Source organism: Danio aesculapii, chromosome 4 (genome assembly GCF_903798145.1).
Source record: "Danio aesculapii chromosome 4, fDanAes4.1, whole genome shotgun sequence".
NCBI classification, from domain to species: Eukaryota; Metazoa; Chordata; class Actinopteri; order Cypriniformes; family Danionidae; genus Danio; species Danio aesculapii.
In genome coordinates this window covers 4,999,621-5,022,930 of record NC_079438.1, presented here as the reverse complement: position 1 = coordinate 5,022,930, position 23,310 = coordinate 4,999,621, and the positions used below count along the sequence as shown (strand labels likewise).

General features: G+C 38.3%; 4 protein-coding genes across 6 annotated transcripts in view; 3 read left to right on the top strand and 1 right to left on the bottom strand.

Moving 5' to 3' along the window:
* LOC130221902 (NACHT, LRR and PYD domains-containing protein 12-like) overlaps window positions 1–23,310 on the top strand; it is a 213,871-nt gene that overhangs the window by 130,080 nt on the left and 60,481 nt on the right. The window lies entirely within an intron of this gene.
* Window positions 3,192–5,472, top strand: LOC130221922 (uncharacterized). Its single transcript, XM_056454487.1, has 3 exons — window positions 3,192–4,106; window positions 4,326–4,430; window positions 4,568–5,472. The coding sequence occupies exons 1-3, from the start codon at window positions 3,234–3,236 to the stop codon at window positions 5,363–5,365; spliced, it is 1,776 nt and encodes a 591-aa protein (XP_056310462.1). The 5' UTR covers window positions 3,192–3,233; the 3' UTR covers window positions 5,366–5,472.
* On the bottom strand, window positions 10,910–16,142 carry LOC130222678 (uncharacterized). Its single transcript, XM_056455207.1, has 11 exons — window positions 15,208–16,142; window positions 14,488–14,712; window positions 14,195–14,374; window positions 13,937–14,084; window positions 13,676–13,833; window positions 13,229–13,589; window positions 12,928–13,020; window positions 12,693–12,841; window positions 12,409–12,612; window positions 12,108–12,316; window positions 10,910–12,027 (listed from the first exon to the last, which is right to left on the bottom strand). Exons 1-11 carry the CDS (start codon window positions 15,219–15,221, stop codon window positions 11,852–11,854), a joined length of 1,917 nt encoding a protein of 638 aa, XP_056311182.1. The 5' UTR covers window positions 15,222–16,142; the 3' UTR covers window positions 10,910–11,851.
* The window catches only part of si:dkey-23a23.2 (uncharacterized), a 9,370-nt gene continuing 6,191 nt past the window's right edge, over window positions 20,132–23,310 (top strand). The window contains exons 1-3 of one of the 3 annotated variants that reach the window (XM_056454483.1): window positions 20,132–20,287; window positions 21,785–21,883; window positions 23,275–23,310. The exon at window positions 23,275–23,310 is cut by the window's right edge and continues 9 nt beyond it. In XM_056454483.1, the coding sequence (XP_056310458.1) occupies window positions 21,861–21,883; window positions 23,275–23,310 (59 nt within the window). In that variant the 5' untranslated portion in view covers window positions 20,132–20,287; window positions 21,785–21,860. The remainder of the gene's footprint in view (window positions 20,288–21,784; window positions 21,884–23,274) is intronic. The other 2 variants (XM_056454484.1, XM_056454486.1) reach the window with 2 other exon arrangements.

Sequence of the window (23,310 nt, the reverse complement as noted above, 5' to 3'; positions counted from 1 at the left end):
AATTAGCTATATGAATTATAGTTATTTATAACTAATGTGTTACAGTCATTCTACAGTGAATAATAAAAATGTCTGTCTTTTGAACCTAAATGTTTATTATAATGTTTACTATTGTGTTATCGTGTTATAATTACCCATCTGATAACATTATCAATTAATTATATATTTCATGTTTCTATTAATTAATATGTTTTTAGTACTATCCCTTTACCATAGCAGAGAAATTACCTGGGAAATGTGATCTTTCTTTCGCTTGTTTTAGGCAACAGGCTACAGTATTGTAATTAATGCACTTGTTAAGTTTTATTTACATTTTATGTTCAGATGAGCACTAAGCCAAAAAGCCACAAGGCCATGGGTGATGGGGAGTGGATGGCCAGGTTGAGAGTCTTTGCCAGCTCTGGTGTTTGGCCTTCTGGAGCAGGCAATCGACCAGCTCCAAGACGGAGGAAGTGGTATGACATTTATCAGAAGGTAAGGCAAAATTACTTATACTTCATGACATTATATGTAGTATGCAGATTGGTTGGCAATGGTGCAAACAATATCAGTGCTTTGACATTAAAAACTCTTATCTCCTAATCATGAAAATAAATAACCATAGAATAGAAAAATAAGTACACAATGTCAAAAACAATAAATATGTGATTAAATTAGGTGAAGAATGTTTCTAAATAATGATATGATTAATTAAAGTATTCGAAGCAAAACACAGAGGTTAGAAAGAATCCTCAGATCTTTCAAATCTATCTTTTCAGATTGAGAAATGTCCCATGCATGCCCGCGGACAGACCACCCTCTTTGGGGGATCCAGGACCTGCAATTGTGTATTTCACACCAGTAAGGTGATATATTTAAAAAGGCATTAATGATAATGCAACAAATATATTTTTATTAGTGCTTTTTTTAAATCTTTTTTTTTTTTTTTTGCAGCCTGCCTCTTACACCCAGTCTCCCACTGCACCACCACAGTCTGAGGCTTCAGACACAGCTTCTGGCGCCACTGGCCCACAGTCTGAGGCTTCAGACACAGCTCATGGCGTCATTGGCCTACAGTCTGAGGCTTCAAACACTGCTCCTGGCACAACTGGTGCACAGTCTGAGGCTTCAGTGCCATGGTCTTTCCTAAGGCCCCCTCTAAGTTTATCAATGGTGAATATTTTCTGTGTAATTAATGCTTGCTTAAAACCTTTTAGTATGTTTTTGATAGGATGTACATACCACTAGCTTCAGAATGTTTCTAGCATAGTCCTGCAGGTTAATGGTGTGGATGCCCTACCACCTGTGGAAGGTGAGGTTCTCCTGCCCAACTTGTGGCAAGAATCTGACAGGTTATGGTGTCCACAAGAGGGCTCGAAAGGTCCTGGACATTGACAGATACTACCTGATGTTGATTGAGACACTCAGGTGCACTATGTGTTCTCTGAACTATCTGTCAACAAGTCAGATTGTCCGTGACCAGCTTGACCTGCCACACCAGAAAATGTTCAGACTGATTCTGACCTGCAAGTAGGTATAGCAGAGTACAGAATGTGGTAGTTATGTAGACCCAAACCACTGACCCTCCAATAATTACCTGCAATTAATTACAACAACAATGCGCATTTCAGGTATGCCTGTGACATCCTTGTCATTAGGTTGCTCCGGGACAGGACATTGGGCAACAGTCCGGCTCGACTGGTGAAGCAGCTGAGAGAAAACCATGGGGAGAAATGGCTGAAGAGGTTGGCACACTATCTTGGAGAGTGTTCTGACTTTGTTGATCGACCCAGCCTTTTTCCCGTGGCCTGCCAGGAGCCTCCAGAGCCCATCGACATCCCCACCAGTCGTTGGCTACTCTCAGTGTATGGCAGGGACATCCTCTCCAGGCTAGACCACATTAAGGCCAGCATCACATCCATCTTTGGGACTATATTAAAGATTCATTCTACCAAACAGGTAATGCATCACTGACTCTCAAAATTCTATATTATTGCCATATTATTATTGTTGGCTGTGATAAAATTCGAACATAAATGCTTTGCTACATTTATAAATTCCAGATCACAAAGAAGTTGGCTGGTCATGGACGTGGGACAGCACTCTGGGTGACCTCCATTAGCAATGAGATTGGCCAGATTCTGACCAGTGTCCTGACAGTGCAAGAGGGGCCAGGGCTGAACAGAATGGTGGCTGGTGTCATGGAGCGGTACCGCCATGTGGACTGTGGCTGCTGCATAAATGAGGGAGCGACCCATAAGTTGCAGAATAGGTTTGGAGAATGGCCAGATCTTCACATAAGGCTGGACATATGGCATTTTATGAGGTGGCTGGCTGTGGGCTGCACCACTGATGCCCATCCGCTATACCCCACCTTTATGGGATGCCTGTCCGCCTGTATCTTTGAGTGGGATGCAGGACATCTCAGCCTGTTGCGGCAGGCTAAAAAAAACAGCTGATGCAGGAGGGTGTGCCATCTATAAGTGATGACATGGTGGACAGAAGCATCACCAAAAAGGATCTTAGCCGTTACTGCCGCAGGAGGACACGTGGCAAGGAAGACACCATATTGAGAGGCTGCTGCAGGAACTCGGGGGAGCAAATGGGAGGGACCTTATGGGTGAGCCCTTAATGGATGAGGTGCACATGGAGCACATCTGGCGTGTTCAAAAACGTCATGTCAGATGCATCCAGGATGTGCCTGGAATGCCACTCTATACAGAGGTAGGCACAGTCTGGGGTCATCCTGACAAAATATCGGTGTGCTAGAGGGTCCACATTCCTGGAGTCTTTTCATTGCCACCTGAACAGGTTCATATCTCACATGTGTGAACTTTTAAATAATTTTTAAAAAGTAGAAAAGTGTGCCTTTTTATTAATTTGCTTTTTTTCTGCTAGGAACCAGTGCCACTGCACTGAATTTCAACTATACCTCCTGGAAGGCCTGAACAGGTGGAACCAGGATCGAGGGACTGCGGCTGTGACCAGCGAGCCAGCATCCCTTCTCACGTACTCCGTGGATATGGCCCACTCTGTCAACACCAACAGCCTGATGGCTTTTATACCAACATTCAGGCCTCCTGCCCAATACACCTGTATGTTCTACACTTAACTATGTGCATAATACTTTTGGTTTGGGGGTGTTCATTGTTATTTATTTTTATTTTTTTATTATTTGCATCATCAAAGCCAACCATGCGGTGAGTGGCAAATACAGAAGTCTAGATATTATTGAAAGTCTTTGTAGTATTATTATGGAATGCTTTAAATATGATAAGTCATATATGTCTGTGTCTTTTTGTTCTCCATTTGTAGGAGAGCTGCTTGGTGTTGACTACCTCCTGAGTCAGACTGGACAGCCCATGGCATTGAACCCAGACTCAGAGGAGACAGAGGAAATGTTGGAGGATGTGGATAAAGGTGGGGAAGAAGATGAGGGCTTCGGGAAGGACGAAGTATATGATATAACTGTGCCAAGTCTCTCCGATGACCCAAACTTCTCCATCTCCTCCCACTTCCTGCCCACCTCTGAGCCCATTGCCATGACCCCAGCTGCTGTCTATTCCATCCACCCTGCTGCCTCCACCGCCCTGGCAACTAACTGCTCTATCCATCCTCTAGCCTCCACCGCCCTGGCAACTACCTCCTCTATCCACCCTCCAGCCTTCTCCGACCTGGCTGCGACCTCCTCCTTCCACCCTCCAGCCTCCACCACTTTGACTGCCACCTCCTCTGCTGTTTTCACCGGCCTGGCTGCTGCCTCCACTGCCTATCCTGCTACTGTCTCCACCCAGTCTGCTGTCTCCACTGCCCTGGCTGTTGCCTCCACTGCCTATCCTGCTACTGTCTCCACCCAGTCTGCTGTCTCCACTGCCCTGGCTGTTGCCTCCACTGCCTATCCTGCTTCTGCCTCCACCCAGTCTGCTGTCTCCACCCAACCCCCTGCCTCCTCCATCCAGCATGCTTCCTCCTCCCAACCTGCTGCAATCATAATCTTTTCTGATGCCTCCTCCCAACCTGTTGCCCACTCCACCCAACCTACGGAACCCTCCACCCAGCCTGATGCCTCTGCCACCCTGGTTGCTGCCTCCATGTTGCAGCAAAGCACTTCAACATCTGAGTCTGGTGTATGTAAATATCCTGTAACCTATCTCTGTTTACGCATCTAACACATCAACAATCTATGTTTTGTGCCTATGTTTGATAAATATAAATATATATATATATATATATATATATATATATATATATATATATATATATATATATGTGTGTGTGTGTGTGTGTGTGTGTGTGTGTATGTGTATTATAATTATAATTTATTATAATAATTTTTATTTTTTTAGGCTGTGGATGGCTCAGGTGTACCAGGTATGGGCAGAGTGGACAGCCTGGCAGATTATCTTGTGGACCTGAGGAATCAGCCCTCCCTTGTCCTCACCAACCAGCAGGTAAGGAATATAAACCCACTCTTTGTTCACTCTTTAACTTGTCATACTTGCTTACCTTTTGCACATTTTGCTTTCTCATTTGGCATGTATTATCTGCTTTTTCTGCTTAAGTGAGCAATATTGTTGCTCTTTGGCAGAACCTGCTGGACTATGACAAGCAGAGGGTGGTGTTTGCAGCCAGGCATCAAGCAAAGCTGGACACTGGGAGGTTTAGGTCCCCGAAGAAGAGGCAGGAGTTTACCCCAGGAGTGGAGAGTTTGAAGGGGCATGCCCTGACCACCTCTGCCCCACTTGCACAGTGGCCAGATTGCTGTCGCTTGGTTGAGACTATTTTTGTCAGGCTCTGTGCCATACATAGAACACCCAAAAAGAAGGGGACCGGCACAGTGTCGAGATGGGATCTCATCCTGGCAGACTGCAGAAAAATCAGGCGCAGCATTCTGGCCAATGCTATAGTGATGAAGCAGACTAACCTTCAACTGGTGGATGTGAGTCACACCACCCTGGTACAGTGGCATAATAAAAAAGTTAAACAGCATGACACTGCAGTTGTGATGCAGGGGCTGCAACTTCCAAGCCGCTTGTCTGTGGCGGCTGACCCCTTATTGCCTGCCAATGTGAGCCCCCCATCTCCACCACCTCAGCCAAGCCCGGCTCACCAGTACCACTTGCCCAGTAGCACTGTGGGCCAGGCTAAAGAAAAAGGACCATTTTGTCAGACCCACCAGCTTTGCCACCTGCTCAGATGCAGCAAGCCCAACGGCAACTTATTCCTGCTCCACCACCAGGGACTCAACTGGTCATGCGGATGCCAGTGGCCTCACAGGGGTCTATGCTGGCTTCTGCTCCACCGGCTTTTGGGTTTGGCCTCCCTTCTGCCCCTCCTGCCATTCCATGCACCCCTGGTACTGCTGTCGCTCCCATTCGTAAACTGACCCGCAAAGTACAGCATAATACATGTAAGAAATGTGGGCAGTTTAGAACAGCGGAGACTGGACACAGCCAGTACAAGGGCATTATATACTGCCCCTTTGTAGAGGCATTGCCGAAGGAGCAGTGGTTGGAAAGAATTAAAAAAGGAGAAAAATAATAAAAATGTTCAAGAAAACCCGGGCACTTCCTGAAGTGTTTATTTTTAATATTGACATTTAAATATTTTCACGGGTCTTTTGTTTTACTTGTAGTTTTTTTTTTTACTTTAAATTATAATTTAAAAAAATTTAAATTTCTAATTTATTTGTTTTTATCATTTATTTTACAATCGAAGTTATCTTTGCTTATTTCATTTTGTGTTATTTATTTTTGATTAATTTATTTGCACATTTTGTATTATTTTTATTTATTCCAAGAAACATTTATTTATGTAAATTGCTTTATGTGTGTAATTTTTTTGTTGTTGTTTCCACTTGTTTGCACTGCTGTTGAGCTATTATATTGTAAATGTTAATAATTGGCTATGACTAATTTTAAATAAATGTTTGGTCATTTTAACTGTTTCTCTGCTTGTTTCTTTAGTTGGTTGTGTTTTGCTATTGTATAATTAAAAAAATTTAATAGGCACAAAATGAAATAGTCCAGAAAATAATGTTTCAATAAAGAAACTAGTTTGTAGTTTCTCTATACTTAGCAAAATACTTAGCAGAAATGTACTTTAAATCAAATATATTTAAAATAAAAAGCTAATAAAATATGTAGTATTAATCAAATATTAATAGTACAGAGTAACTTTTTTACCTGTAAATAAATTATTAAAAACTAAATGATAAAATATTTTCCTCTTTCGCCCCTTTTTCTTCTCTTCTTTCTCTTTTCTTTTTCCCCCCTCCTTTTCTTCTCTTTTTTCCTCTCCTCCCTCGTTTCCCCCTCTGTAACAGACTATTGTTCCCCAACACTCACCAATGTATATAAAGCAGAAATGGGAAAGGGAAGCCAATTTAAAAATAACAAATGAGGAATGATTAACTATTTGGGAAACACAGATGGTCACAATTAATTCAGATTCATGAAGGGAATTTATTTGGAAAAATGTAATCAGGTTCTTTATAACACCTAAAATCAAATACTTTCAAACTAGAGATCAAAAAAATGGTGAATGCTGGAGAAAATGTGGAAATGTATTGGCAGATCATTTCCACATATTTTGGCACTGTAATATTATACACACCTATTGGCAAGATTTAAATAAAGAGATTAATGCAATAATGGGATTGAATCTGGAATGTAATTTTAAAACTGTACCTGTGAATTTACTCTGCAGAAATACCAAAAAATGATGTGTATCTTCTTAACACGCTACTAACAACTAGCAAAAAGGCCATTACATAGAAATGGCTCAAGGAAGATCCTCCATCTGTAGGCGAATGGTATGATATTGTTAAAGAGATGTATGACATGGAAGTACTGACATTTACCTTGAGACAACAAGCCTATAAAATGTCTGCATACTGGGGTAAATGATTGAGAAGAAAAGTATTGTTTTAATTTCATTGTGGTGCTTTTATTTTATGTTTGGAGCTTGTTGATCTTTGACACGTAACCCTTAACATAATTTTATATAGCAACATTTTATCAAAGATAAATATGAATGTAAAAAAGATTGTATTCAGTGACCTTTGACACGTGTATGTCTTTTTTGTTTCCATGTTCCTTTAAAAATGTCTGTTTGTTTGTTTTTATTGCTGTTTTGTTTGTTTTGTTCTAAACTGTTTTGAAAAAGGAAAAAAAACAAATATGTATCATCATCATCCTGACGCAAACTCACAGCGTTCAGCATGTAGTTTTGCTGCTGTTAGATCAAAAACAACGGCTGCCATTCATGTTCGCACAGTCTAAAAATAATTCTATAGGCCTGTCTGTCTTTATAAATAATGTCTTATATTTTACACTGAATTCTGTCCAAAATATATCGACTTTTTTCTCTTTTGCTAAAATAAATTCTTATTGTATTTGACTGTATATTATCTCTTTTGAATTGGGCTAGCTGCCGTATTCTCTTCAAAGAGCAGCTCTCATACAGAGCCTGTTATTTCAGTGTTTTTTCCAGGATATTGTGGATATTCGTGGATTCCTTCTTTCTTGTCCTCGGCTGATCACATGGAAAATTTGGAATTTGATCATTGAATTGTTTTTCCCTGTCATTTTCCTTTTTTTTCTTATTCATTTAAACTATCACACACTTTTCAGGTGAAGAGGAAAAAGTGTTGCACTTATCTGAAAAATATTTTTATGTATTAAATAATGAAGTGTTTTTTCTTTTAAAGGATTACTCGTTTTTAAATAAAATAAATAGTTTGAATGATTGTTAAATATATCCTAAACACTGTGTCTGTGTTTACACCTTTATTTAGTTTTAAAAGCATAATATGAATCCACTGAAACAGAACTGTGTGACACTGGGTCATTTCTGCAACTTTTTAATAAGAATGTGAAATAACAGCACACTGGACGACTATATATATATATATATATATATATATATATATATATATATATATATATATATATATATATATTAGGGTTGTAACAATATACCGGTATGACGGTCTACCACGATTTGAACGTGCACGATTATCATACCATGAACAATTGCATATCAACGGTTTTAACATAAGATTTAAAAAATCACTTGCGCAACCTTTTTTCCGCTTGGCGGGTCACGCTCTGAACTTGCGCACCTAAACTCCCGTGCACATGCAGCAGAGATAATGGCAGAGCCGGAGGCTTTTTCGTCTGACCTCCATCCCCCGCCGAAAAAAAAAGTTAAAATCTGTCGTATGGGAGTACTTCGGATACAAAAAAAATGAACGAGGGATTGTTTTAGAGGACGGCTATCCGATTTGTAAAAAATGTGGGCGCAGAGTAGCCGCAAAAGGAGGCAATACATCAAACATGTTCGCTCACATTCGCGAACACCATCCCTCCGTGCAGATAAAGGTAAGTTAAGTGTATATTTTCCGTGATGCAGTGCATGTACAGTATAACGTGGCTGTCATGTAAAACGCGCAAATGACTGGATAAAAATAGATATGTTAATATCAACGTGTGTAAAGCGACTATCAACGCGCTTTCTGCATGCATCTGTGTGGCCTGTTTTATCTGACATACATTTAATAGGCCACTATTATTAAAAAAAATGTATAAAATATTTTGTTATTAATAAAAAAAAAATTATTAACACAAACTGATTAAAACTATTTATTGAAATAATTTATACACAAAAATTATAAAAGCTCATGTTAACAATTGTATTTCCTAGAATTTCCAGAATTTTATTTCTGTAATTTGGTTTATTATTGTTCTTTAGGTTCAAGCTACTTCTGCAAAGACACCACCTGATCCAGCTCAACCAAATGTTAAACAGTCATTTGCAAAAGGAATTAAGTTGGATTCCACATCCAAACAAGCCAAAGAACTAAATCATGCTGTAGCATATTTTATTGCCAAAGATATGATGCCTTTAAGAGTAGTGGAAAAACCTGGGTTTCTCCACCTAATGAAGAAGGCAATCCCTGTGTACAAGGTACCCTCTAGAACATACTTTTCCACCAATGAAATCCCTCGCATGTATAAAGAAGTCAGAGCTAGTGTTGAAGGACAGCTGAAGGAAGCTGTGTGGTTTTCAGCTACCACGGATCTTTGGACCAGCAGTGGTGGAGGAGGGGAACCATTTTTAAGTTTTACAGTCCATTACCTCTCCTCAGATTGGCAACTTAAGTGTCATTGTTTAGAGTCTCTTTTTTTTCCTGAAGACCACACCTCAGAAAACATCACAGAAATGTTTGAAAACATGCTTCAGGATTGGAAGCTTTCAAAGGAAAATCTGTGTGGAATGACCACAGACAATGCCACAAATATGAAGAAGGCCTTCTTGAAGTTTCCTTGTGTTTGGCTCACTTGCTTTGGACACAATCTAAATCTGGCCATCAACAAAGCCTTGAAGATCCAAAGGGTGGATTCGGCTGTCAGATCATGCCGACACTTGATTCAAGCATTTTCTCGGAGTTGGAAAAAAAAGAGAGAATTTAAAAAAAAACAGGCAGACCTGGAGCTCCCTGAGCATGCCCTCATCCATGATGTGATTACAAGATGGGGATCCACTTTTGAGATGATCAACAGGTTTCTAGAACAGCAACAGGCTATCTGTGCAGTCCTGGCTATTGACAGGAATACATGGCATTTAATGCCAAAAGACAATGACATTGCCACATTGGAAAATGTGAAGCAGACCCTTCAACCACTCTATGACCTTACTGATGCCCTGGCCTCAGAGAAACGGGTCACACTCTCATCACTTACACCAGTACTGGAGCATATCAGTGAAGTCCTCACTGAGCAACCTGAGGACAACCTACTCATCAGAGAGATGAAGCAAAAAATGAGGGAAGACTTGCTAATGAGATACACAGAGCAGGTGGAACAAGTGCTACAGATCTCCAGCTATGTGGATCCACGATTCAAAGAGAACTTCTGTAAAAACCTGGATAACACAGTTGAAGCATGTGTGGCAGAAGCCATGAAACTAGCAGAAGCTCTTCCAGAACATCCTCAAGCAGAAAGGGAAGGAAACGAGGCAGAAAAAGCATGCAGTAGCATCACCACCCCTAAAAGGAAAGAAAAAAGTCTGTCTGGGTTGCTACAGCAAATTACTTCATCTAGGCAGAACAAAGCAATCTCTGAAAATAGAAATGTTTGTCTTAGGGATAAGGTCCAGGATGAAATTAAAATGTACAAAGCTCTTCCCACCATCTCCACTGATGCTGACCCTCTGGATTGGTGGAAAAGGCATGGTGAAGAAATGCCTCTTCTGGCAAATGTGGCCAGAAAGTATCTTTGTATCCCTGCCACAAGTGTGCCTTCAGAGAGGATGTTCAGTACAAGTGGACACATTCTCTCACCTCAGCGGTCAAGATTAAGTCCTGAAAATCTCAACATGCTTACATTTCTTCATCACAACCTAGACTGAAAAAAAACAACAACGCTTTAAATACATGTTTACAGCCATAAACTTGGTATTGCACTTTTGGTCTCCCATTTATCCTGCTTATAAGGAAGGACAGTTTAAGTTTATTTTTGTCTAATCTTAAAAGACCTTGCTTGTTTATTCCTTCTAATTTAATTTATTAAAATGGGAGATTTTTCAGTTTTATTTTTATAAAAGACTTCTATAGTTCTATTAAAATGGTTCTTTCAAAAGTTTGTTGAAATAAAACCTTTGTTCAGTCAGAAAACGTGTTCTTATTCTTTTCAGGGTCTTTGCTATGAGAATTACTATTTAATACCGTATACCGCGAAACCGTCAAACCGTGGTATTGTTTTAGACGATTATCATACCGTAAAAAATTCATACCGTTACAACCCTAATATATATATATATATATATAAGTAATATCAAATAATAACTACACTAAAGAAAATAAACAACTTCCAGTACATACAAGTGCAAACAAATGAACAAAATCTGAACATTAATCAAACAACATAGGTAATGTCTTAAATTAAAAATGGTGGTGAATCCTAGGATGAATATACTATAGCTTGCTTGAAGAATTAACATGCCTGGTTAATTCTCGGCAGTAAGGTCCATGGCTTTTCTTGTGGTTGAAATTAAGGGTTCGTGGGAGGGAGGGTTACGAGCAGCTTCAGCATACTTACCAGGCTGTAATTCCACATGTGTTGCACAGAGAGTGAGGAGAGAATATGGAGTAGCCTACTCACACTCTCACTATTGCATAAAGGAAACTTATGAGAAAAAAAAGAGTGAAAAAAGACAAGTCAGTAAGAGAAAATACAGTTCTCTGGAAGTAAAGGTGAATGGTTAGTAAGACCCACTCATTCAGCCTATTACAACCAAGTCTCTATTTGGAGAGCAGTGTTGGTGCTTGACATTGCAGGAAGAATTCTCAGGGTGAGAAGAGCAGGGATGGTTGTCCAGAGTCCAGAGAGAGAGGAGAGAATATGGCCACAGGTGGAAACTTGGAGTTGGACATGTTAGAAGTGGGTCAGAATGGGGGATGGAAAGATGTTGTTTCACATCCAGTCCAAGTCCAGCCCTTTCCCAGCAAAAGATCTCCTCTTTGAGCCATAATTATAGAGTAACTCCTCATCACTCAAAATGTCTTTTGTGGCAATGAAGAGAATGATGTCTCTATCATTAAGAACATACAGCCTGGGCCGGATATATGCTGGAGTGACGTATCAGGCGTCCGTAATTGAACTTGGGATGGCACTGGCAACTTTCTTCATGTGCATCAATGCACATGGCTTCATGTTGCTTGTTCTTATAAAAAATCAAATGTCCAGCTCTAATGCCGCTGGTTGAAGCAATTGCCATCCCCTCTTCATGGCTAACCAGCTGGCCGTGGTATTCACAGACAACCTCCCCAATCTGAAAGGGTCTTTTGACGAAAACACCATCACCCTTGTCAGGGACGGGTCTGACAGTCAGTCCTTTCCAGCCTGTCGACGACCAAGTCCAACCTGGCAACAGGCTTCCACTGCTTCAGAACCACTGAAGCCTGTGGGACATTTGACGTCCACCCTTGTTTGTCCATCCAGCGGTTTATTTTGGATTCTGATGGCTGCTGTCCAGCAAAATGTTCTAGAAACACAAAACACATCAGTATTTGGCTATTCTCAATCAATTTCACTGTTAGTGTCAATAATCATCTGTATACTCACCAAGAGCATGCTGTTCACGCAGCTTGAGCTGCTCGCTACGCCAGCGGTCATAGCAGTGCCTCTCATGTTCTGAGCCACACAGCTCATTCCTGCGTGCCCTTTTTGGAGGAGGCCCCTCCAGAGTCACTGGACAGAACTGCTCAAGAGTTTTGTAGGCTGTCTCCTCGTCCACCTTTGTCTCTTGGCTGGAAGCTCTACTGGACCTTTGTCTATAAGATCACAAAAAAAATTATATTAAAGGAAGGAATGACAAGGCTGGGGGTTGCAAATTTAAGAATAAGGATCCTCGTTAGATTCTTACCGTGTTTTTCCAGCAAGCTGATCTAGCACACTTAAAGCCAGAAATGCATCTGAAGATGTTCTCTTCCTGTAGTTCCTTTCAGCTGTTTCTGGCTGCCCAAACAGCCGTGCCACCACATTTCTCTCCACTTCTGACTTCAGGTTTTGTGCTGCTGCCTCAAACACTCTCTGGGCATCACCAAAGGTCACACTGAGGAGACTGTATCTGAAACACAAGGCATTGTAAGAATGCAAAAAGTGGACAGATGAACATGTAGAGTTAAAGACAGGTGTAATGTTGCTTACTTGTCATGTAGTCTTTTTAAGTCATTGGAGGGATTATAAATCGATCTCCCACTACTTGACACAAAAAATGAATCAACTGCCACATCGTCGCCGGATCGGTTTTCTTGCAGCATTACTGGCCGCACCTCATTGAAGTACAAGTCAAACCACTAGTTAGAGAAAGGGTCAAAAATAAGTATGACTTTACAACAATATATTTATTGCTGTTATGATTTAAAGTACAATATAAACTTACAAGTTCCTGTTCGTGTGACAACGGTACTTTGTGCTCCTTCACTGCAACACAGACACCATTCTCTATCCGGCTTCTCCCCTCCCAATCCTCAACCTGCAAACAGACAGTTTTGCACATTCAATTCACCTTTATTTGTATAGCGCTTTTACAATGTAGACTGTGTCAAAGCAGCTTCACATGGAAGATCATAGTATATTGAAACAGTGTCAGTCCAGTCTTCAGTGTTTAAGTTCAGTTCAGCTCAGTTAAGTGTTGAAGCATAGGAACAAAGAAGAGATGGGAAGGAAAAACAAACACTTACAGTCATGTGTGTCACTACTCCAGGCCGCTGAAGTAGCTTCAGCATGACAAGAGCCTCAAGGTAGTAGAGGACAAGCAGCCGTTCATTTTTAGTCAAACAGTCCCCTGTGATGGCTCCTGGACCCTGCATTTTGCATATCACGGCCTGGAAATCTTTGAATGCAGCCTCCAAAACAACAAGGCAGTCCTTTGGCAACATTTCCTTGCCAAACTCAGATTTTTTTCCTGTGACCTCCATGCTCAATTTTTTGGACATGCCACTCTGTATTCCATACAGCGTTTCCATAACTCTTTTATAGTCCTGGAACAGAGCTGGATTGTTGTGGCGAACATCCGTGGAGGTAATAATGTAGGTCATGAATCTTGAGAAGAGATCAAAATTGGGTGGTTAGCACAGCTGAAATGATTAGCTAACATGTACATGGCAACCTGTGGTTGTTCCACTGACCTCTTGAGACTCTTCGAGTAGTTAAACACTGTCCATTTTGAGAGCTTTGTATCTGACAAGATGTTAAAGTACTCTTGCACTTTCTCCACCTGCCGAACAAACATCAGGTTTGGCTCAGTCGGGTCCATGTAATGCAAGAACCTGGACACTGTTTCCACCTGAAATGACACATTTCACAATTAAATAAACTCTACTGCATAAAACTAGACCTGCATGTACATTTTTTTTGCATGTATACCTTCACTCATTTAATTAACTTACTACTTGTTTGCTGTTTTTATATCCTAGGTCAGTGAGCAGGTACTTATTAAATCCTGCTAGAAGGGGGTGGTCAATGGAGTGCTTATTGTACAAGCCTTTTTTGACCATCTCCACCCTCACAGAAGAGGTCCACTTCGGTCCAACAGTGCTGAAATAAAAACAATAAACAGCAGGTGATTAAAACGACTGTGTACATTAAAGAGAAATCATATCCACAGTGTACATTTATTTTTTGTGAATGCCGATGTTAAACTGTACCTCTGATAGTACTCTCCAGAGCTCTCGTCAGATAAGGGCTCATTTGGAGGCTCAACTGGACCTTCTGCACCTTCTCCAGAGCTTTGAGACACAGAAGATGTAGTCGATTGAGCTGGTTCCGAGAGGAGTGAAGGTAAGTTATTAATCACCAACCCCCTTGACTGCATCTCCGCAATCATCCTAAAACAAGGAACATAAAATAAGGTCAAATAAACAATACCAAAAATGCAGATTTATTAATGTGTAGATGTTTGATTTGAAGCCAGATACATCAAATCAGAGAAGTTACAAACCTGGCCAGAGGATTAGTAGAGTCCAATATGTCACGAATTTTTCCAAACTCCCAGAAACGTCCTCTGTGACAGAATTCGGACAACTCCTTCTTGGCCTCTATGACGACTGCCTGGATCTCTGCCTTTGTGCTGTTCCTCATACACACCTCCCTGAGATGCCCAGGAAGAGAGTGAGGAGCCTTTTTGCACACAGGGCAGAGGAAAAACATCCTGCTGTGAAAGGATCTGTGTGGATAATAAAACATGTTATAGAACGAAGAGACAAAGAGCAGCTTTGTGAAGGTTTGGGGTCCGGGGTCCAAAAGAACAAAGGAACGAGCACACAAACAAACATAAAGTGTGCAAGAAATTTTGATTAGAGTTTTAAAACAAAACTTAATTTCATATTAATATAATACTGTTACTAACCATATTTAAAAAGTGTATTTAATAATATGACAATTATTATGAGAGAAGATTAAAATTGTCTCAATTATTTCTTAAACTAAGATTATTCCTGCCATTAGGATTTCAAGTTAATATCAAATGACACCACAATTAGTATACAAACTGTGCTCTCCTCTCAGAAACATCTGTCCACTTCAGATGTTTTCTAAATTTAATGATAAAGACTCTGGTCTTGACTTCCACAAACTTAGCTAACCCCACTGACAAAATGATGCAAGATAAACTGAGTTTAACAGGCCTGCTGCATAGGGCACACTGACTAAATCTACCTACTTTTCAGAAGCCATTTCCGATGTTGAAAAGTGAGTTCTGTCCACTGGTCAAAAGCAACAAGTTGTAACTGAAAGTGACACAACTGTACAACGACTAAGATGAGATGGGCCTCTTTAACCTGAGCTGGCAGCAGGTCAACGGCCTATCAGGAGGCAGCATCCAACAGCAGCCCAGTCTGCCCATCCCCAGGTGTTAATGGCCCAACTGGGGCAGAAACAACTGTAAAACACAGATACAACAACCTATCTAGGCATATGGTTCAGTGTATTTAAAAATATATTCTTCGTTTTGACTGAGTAGTTTTACATTTCACCACTCAGACACAGGTAAGTATATTGTGTTAAAGTTTGAAACAGTATACATACAAGGAAAATCTATTTAAAACACGCAATTTATGTAAAAACATACATACGAAACAGAAAACAACAAAACATAAAGGACAGTACAAGGATAAAATAAATAAAGTTAAATGACAGTCAGTTGTTTAGTTTCCATTCAAAGACAAAATCTAAAGTAAATATATATTTTATATATAATAGGGTTGTGTGTGTGTTTTAAATAAGACAACAATTAAGTGCAAAGATAAAAAGCTAGACCATACAATTGTTTATTCATTTGCTTTGTAAGATTGTGTTGTTAAAACCTCCTGAAAGAGCATGATGAAGATATAAACAGTCTTACAGTGAATAGTGATTTCTGATGAAGTATATAATTATAAGAGTATGTGTCAGGGTCTTGAAATTCAAATAAAAAGAGACTTGAAACACATTTTAAAGTAGATTTATACTTAGTTTGGTGATAGATACAATAAATAAAATAGAATATCTGATTTTCTGGTAAATGTCTGCTCCAGGATGGAGGAACACATATCCTTTCTTATGACTTATGATTATTAATAAAGTTGAATGTTTAAGAGCCTAGATCATATGATGACCATGGTGTCATCCCTCTTCAGAGTAAATCTGGAGTAATATGTGTGATTGTTTGTCTGTATGCCGAATGATTTGTTTCCTCAGGATCTACCCAGCCAGGTCAGATGTCATGGAGACCTCTCGAGTGGACCTGGACTCTTGAAGAATTGGTTTCCTGAGTTATTTGCCATTTTAAGTTCAACCTTTTAAAGTGAAGTGCTTTGTATGTAAGCTGCTTGAATGTTGATTGTATTTTTAATATATATTATTCTTATATTGTTACATGTAAGAACAAAATATATTTTTTATAATATACATATATACTGTACAGACACATTTTATTGAAACATAATTTGTTCTTACATGAATACTGATCTAAACTCTCAATGGCTGGCCAGAGTTGGTGTTAATGTTACTAATTAGCTAATGTTGCTGGGTGATGGAGGTATGAATAGTCTCGTTAGCAACTTGTTGTTCTTACATGAATACTGATCTGAACTCTTAATGGCTGGAGTGAGTGTTAACGTTTCTAAATTGCATATGTTTTGCTGTGGATATATGAATGGTCTCGTTAGAAAGTTATTGTTCTAAACCATTGGTGACTTGGTGGTAATAGTCAAATGCAAGCTTTCCCAAATTACTGCCAGAATTTTATTAAAAACCCATAAAAAACTGTTCTGTTTTATTAACCTGTTGGTCGAGGCTAATACAATTACTCCTGTACATTCTATTGTAGAAATAGGCCGGTATAAGATTCTGATGGTATGATAACCTTGGATGAAAAAATCAGTTTCTCAATATTGTGATTACTGCTCTAAAATATATTCTCTTTAAATGTCTGGGTAAAAAACAAAACCCTTTTCCCTTTTGAGCACAATATATTTTATTTTGAGAAACATTTAAAATTATTTGGAATAGTAAAGATGGTAATAGTAAAGTAAAGAATGAAAATGAATCATTGACTTCTGCTGTCTTTATTAGCTTAAAAAACACTGACTTCTTTACATTTTAAAATGGCATCTTTGGATATATTTTCTACTGGAGATACTGTTGTCCTGAAAAAAAACCTAATAAAAAAAACGTACATACACTGTAGGAGCGATAAAGCAGAAACTTCTGGCAGTTTTAAAACCTTGACTTTTCTTAGGGTTAGGTTTACATGGTTATGCAAATAAGTTAAGGCATTTAGTCATTTACTGAATTTGACACTTTTTAGAATAACGCCACAGAATATTAAGTTAATTTACCGTTTTAAATAACTGTGTCGTAGTCTTAGAAGATCATAAATGCATTGGAGAATATTTGAGGTATGGCTGAATCAAGGAAAATGGCAATATGTGTCGCACATACATGGATTTGAGTTTCTGTGGTGTTCGAGCACCATCTGCTGGTTGATGTCGGTAGCAGAAAGAGTGTTGCTTTCAGTTTCACTTTCACTTGGAAATAAATTGTTTTAAAACGTTGTGCTAACAGTTTAGACATTTCCATCAAGGGTAATACCCTGTAAGCACCATTAATGTTGACTGATATGATAAATGTAACGACTTTTCTGTTAAAGAATAGTTTTGTTTTGTATAACTGCTCATTCATGATGGCTGAATTCACCAGGAACATTATTAAGTGATAAAACACACTGTACACGATTTATATGACAGTAAAAGAGATTTATTTGTGTTTCACTGTTTTACAAAATAAATAAAGACAAAAAGAGACAGATCTTCAAAGTACATCTGTGGTTCTTTATGCCTTTATGTTGCTGACTGAATAACTGGCAGCCAATCTTAGTGAGGCCAGTACAAACTGTTTTATTATTGAATGTCATTTAAAATGTTGTTTGTTCCTGTGATTCAAAGCTGTATTTTCAGCATGGAGATCCGCTGTTCTACTATGATCAGATGTTATTGGTACAAAATCACTAACAATGATACATACATATTATTAAAAAGAGAGTTGAAAATAATAGCTTTTATTTACAATCCTTTATAACATTGTAGATGTACTTATAATCTAAAAATATTGCAAATAAAAGCAATTATTTAGAACTTTTATTTTTATGAAAGACTGCTTTACTACACACTGATGTTCACAAAACTGATGTAGATTAGAAAATCAGTGTAAGAGATTTAGTAAAAGGCTTTATCAGTCTTTACACACCATATTGCTATTTCTGCTGTAAAAAGTAAGTTAAATTACAGTAAAAACAACTTCGTTACTGAATTGTTCATTCAAACTGACTTTAATTCATTGAAAATACTTGCTATTATAATTAGAAATAGAGAGATTATTCAGAATAATGGAATAACAGTGATCTTTATTTTAAGTAGAAAAATTAGATTCTCAGTTTATCTAAAAACAGTGAAACTTGGCCATTAGTTAAACTGACTTGAAGCTCTTTAGTTGACTACAAAGTTCTATAGTGAAGTACTGAATACACCTTTTTAAGTTCACAGCTGTCACAGTCAGACCAGGTACTCTACCCATCCTGATTCCTCGTCTGGTCATCGTCCTGTTCGTCTTTCATTGTTTGTGTTCCAAGACTTTGCACCACTGCAAAGACAATAACCCAATAACCCACCACTGCAAAGACAATAACCCACAGTAACCTAATAACCCACCACTGCAAACAAAAGTAATAAGGGCTAGCACTGTAAAACAGCATGGTGGTCTTGCACCCATTTGTTCAAGATTTTGAAACTCTTGAAAACCTGGTATACATTGAACAGTTAGGAGATTGCATAAAAAGAAATGTACTTATCGTGTCATCTGATAATCTAGGTGCTCATTCCATTGGCTGGATTACAGAAGAGTTTTACTGTTAAACACACATGTCGATTTTGCTTTGCCAGGAGGTGTGAAATCATGGAAAAGGGGGTCCAGTCAGGAGCATTCAAATTGAGAACCAAAGAGGAACATCACAGGCAAGTTGCTGAAGTAGTACATGATGGTGTTTTTAATGGACCAGTCCAACCATATCCAATATGCTATCGTGTTTTTGTCTGTCTTTTTTAATTCACCTTTATATTTTTGTTTGCACAGCTTATATGCACCTTTCTATTTTACACTACTTTGAATAATGTTTACAAATAAAAGCTCTTGTTAAATAATTGTGGATTGTCTATGCATAATAATTCACAGCATGTTTCATTATATAACCATAAAAAGATGTTAGCAAAGTGTTATCTAAAAGGTTTATGGCTCTTCTGAAATATCATGCTTTATTAGAATGAATAAAAAGCATATATATTCAAATTAATACAATGTATAGAGGTCCCTATTCCATTGCAATTGTTTGAGGTATTAAACTGGTATTGATGAAGAACTATGCTTACTAATAGTAATTAAAAACTGTGAAAGGCACCATTCAGATGTAACAACCATAATGATTTGGGGAATCAGGCAGGTGTTGTTATAGACACCTTTGCTTATTTGCATCTAAGAATCTAAAGCAGGTCCTAATCATGAAAAATGATTTAGGTAATCATGTTGGTATTGGCATGAATAGCTTTACCTGTTAACAGGTTTCTTATATATGTAAGAAGGTCATATCAACAAGAATGAAGCAGCCTAAATCATTTATTTTCTTTTCGGCTTAGTCCCTTTATTAATCCGGGGTTGCAACAGCAGAATGAACCGCCAACTTATCCAGCACATGTTTTACGCAGCGGATGCCCTTCCAGCAGCAACCCATCTCTGGGAAACATCGATACACACTCACTCACACTCATACACTATGGACAATTTAGCTTACCCAATTCACTTGTACCGCATGTTTTTGGACTGTGAGGGAAAGCAAAGCACCCGGAGCAAACCCACGCAAACGCAGGGAGAACCTGCAAACTCCTCTTAGAAACGCCAACCAACCCAGCCGAGGCTCGAACCGGCGATATTTTGCTGTTGATATAAAAAGGAAAAAGGCTTCTCGGTAGAGGGATAGACGGTCTTCTCAAAGGGGTGTAACAACAATAATAGCCGACAGAAGGCGATACCGCACAACCGATACACCCGCGAGGAAGAGTGAGCGCTTCGGTGCAGGGGAGAGCTGGAAGATGCAGGCGAGCAGCAGGACTAAAAACAAAACGGGAGCAGGCAAAAAAGGCCGTCAACCATAGAGCATAATCAAGGATACAAAAACGGACTGGAAGTCAGACTAGAGAGATGAAGGAGAACACGTGAGTGACATTAGCTTAATAGAGTAATAGAACGTAAACGGGAGGATGGGCGGGGATGTAGAAAGTAAACAAAAGGCGTGAGGTAAAGTTGGTTTTATATTCGCACATTCGTTCATTTAGAAGTCTCTGTAATGTTTACCATGTTACTTTGAATATTCGATCGGCATTAGCATGCAAGTTTGACTTGAAAACAACACTAACACTGTTTATTTGATTGTGAACAATTTTGTACTTTAATAGTCATTGGCTGCTAATATGATTTCGCTATTTAGAGTTTGCAAATAATACTTTTATGAAATTATATTATTAAGGGGAAAGGCAGAATGTGCGAATATAAAACTAACTTTACCTCTATACGTTGGTTTTATATTCAAACATTCAGACATTCTCCTGAACAATATAGCTTCAAAAAGTATTAATTGCAAACTCTAAACAGGGAAATCATATTAGCAGCAAATGACTATCATGGTAGAACATTGTTCACAGTCAATTTAATAGTGCTAATGTTGTTTTGAAGTCATTCTTACATGCAATTTTAGACTGAATATTCAAAGTACCATGACAAATAATATAGGGAGCGTGTCACTGAATGAATGTGAGAATATAAATCCAACTTTACCTCAATAACAACAAGTAGCCCAGAGGTATAGAGGTAAAGTTGGTTTTATATTCGCACATTCATTCATTTAGAAGTCTCTGTATTGTTTACCATGTTACTTTGAATATTCAATCGGAATTAGCATGCAAGTGTGACTTAAAAACAATATTAACACTGTTTATTTGACTGAACAATGTTGTACTTTGATAGTCTTTGGCTGCTAATATGATTTCGCTATTTAGACTTGGCAGATAATACTTTAATGAAATTATATTATTAAGGGGAAAGTCTGAATGTGCGAATATAAAACTAACTTTACCTCTATACGTTGGTTTTATGTACACACATTCAGACATTCTCCTTATAATAATAGTTTCAAAAAGTATTAATTGCAAACTCTAAACAGGGAAATCATATTATCAGCAAATGACTATCATAGTAGAACAATTTTCACAGTCAATTAAATAGTGCAATGTTGTTTTCAAGTCATTCTTACATGCAATTTTAGACTGAATATTCAAAGTACCATGGCAAATAATATAGGGAGCGTGTCACTGAATGAATGTGAGAATATAAATCCAACTTTACCTCAATAACAACAAGAAGCCCAGAGGTATAGAGGTAAAGTTGGTTTTATATTCGCACATTCATTCATTTAGAAGTCTCTGTATTGTTTACAATGTTACTTTGAATATTCGATCGGAATTAGCATGCAAGTATGACTTGAAAACAACATTAACACTGTTTATTTGACTGTGAACAATGTTGTACTTTAATAGTCTTTGGCTGCTAATATGATTTCGCTATTTAGAGTTTGCAAATAATACTTTTCTGAAATTATATTATTAAGGGGAAAGGCCGAATGTGCGAATATAAAACCAACTTTACCTCTATCCCAGATGATCAAACCCGGGACATGACAGATATTGGCCGAACACACACATTTGTGGAAGATCAAGGTTCTTGGAGCTTCGAATGATTACAGTTGAACCATTGAGGTAAAGTTGGTTTTATATTCTCACATTCGTTAAGTGACATGCTCCCTAGATCATTTGCCATGATACTTTGAATATAGGGTCTGAAATTACATGTAAGACTGACTTCAAAACAACATTAGCACTATTTATTTGACTGTGAACAATGTTGTTCACAGATAGTCATTTACTGATAATATAAATCATATTGTCAGCAAATGACTATCTGTGAACAACATTGTTGGGAGTTTGTTTGGACCTGTTTGGAGTTTGCAAATAATAAAAATAAAAATAAAAAACCAACTTTACCTCAATGGTTCAACTGTAATCATACGAAGCTCCAAGAACACTTTCGAATGCCAAGAAACCTATATGACTTTGCCTCGATCTTCCACAAATGTGTGTGTTTGGCCAATATCTGTCATGTCCTGGGTTTGATCATCTGGGATAGAGGTAAAGTTGGTTCAATACTTTTTTGAAGCTATATTGTTAAGGAGAATGTCTGAATGTGTGAATATAAAACCAACTTTAACTCAATAATTAAACCTTACATGGACGGCAATAATAAAGGCCAAAAAATGCTTTAATGAGATTTTTTTTTTTTCAAATCATGGTAACAATTGAACAAACACTTTGATCAACTGACAGGCTTTTATCCCTCTCAGCTGGAAACTCTGTGTAGGTTAAAATCTGTATCTGTACTTCTCGATTTTAGTTTGACTCTTCATATATAACAGATAGAATTGACTACATCCTAGTGTTAATAATATATCTAAATATATATATATATATATATATATATATATATATATATATATATATATATATATATATGTATATATATATATATATGTAAGTTAGTGGTATAGTTAAGCTAATTCAGTGAGATATATAGTTAATAGAGTTTATATTTATAAGATTTAGGAAGACCTGAGAACTTAAAAAGATTAAAAAAAAAAAAACTTCAGAGTTCATCACTGAAAGAGCTGGAGAAGATCTAGAGCCCCAGAATCTAATCTCTTACTTTTACAAATCTCTGTACTATTCTGTTTTTTAATTTAGCTTGATTCATTTTGTAGAGAATCATTCCTCCTAGCTGCACAGCCATTGTCACTAGAAGAAGGTGGGTGGGCGGGCTTATGTTTAGGGCTGTGTCCTGATTGGCTGTTGACCTGAGTTCAAGTTTCAAACAGAGTGTTTTTCATGAGGTCTGTGAGATTGGGGCAGACGAATCACAGAATCTGGTTGCACAACTAGCACAGTAGGTGGCGATATGCACAAAGAATGCAATTCACCAAAAAACTAAGTAGAAGAAGAAGAGTGTCTTTATTATTCTTTACAGTTGCTTTGATTCACTTGTGGATAACAGGCACACGCTATCCCAGAAATCAACTCTGTTTTTTATTCTTCTTCAGTTTTCTCCAGAAAGTTAAGAAAAGGATAAAAATGCC

Excerpts from the sequence above, each read along its gene's own strand:
- LOC130221922 (XM_056454487.1), top strand. The coding sequence starts at position 3,234 with ATGGAATGCTTTAAATATGATAAGTCATATATGTCTGTGTCTTTTTGT. Across the intron at positions 4,107-4,325 it reads CTTCAACATCTGAGTCTGGT|GCTGTGGATGGCTCAGGTGT; the intron begins GTATGTAAATAT and ends TTATTTTTTTAG. Across the intron at positions 4,431-4,567 it reads TTGTCCTCACCAACCAGCAG|AACCTGCTGGACTATGACAA; the intron begins GTAAGGAATATA and ends GCTCTTTGGCAG.
- LOC130222678 (XM_056455207.1), bottom strand. Across the intron at positions 13,590-13,675 it reads TACTCGAAGAGTCTCAAGAG|ATTCATGACCTACATTATTA; the intron begins GTCAGTGGAACA and ends TCTCTTCTCAAG. Across the intron at positions 12,842-12,927 it reads TGTCACACGAACAGGAACTT|TGGTTTGACTTGTACTTCAA; the intron begins GTAAGTTTATAT and ends TTCTCTAACTAG.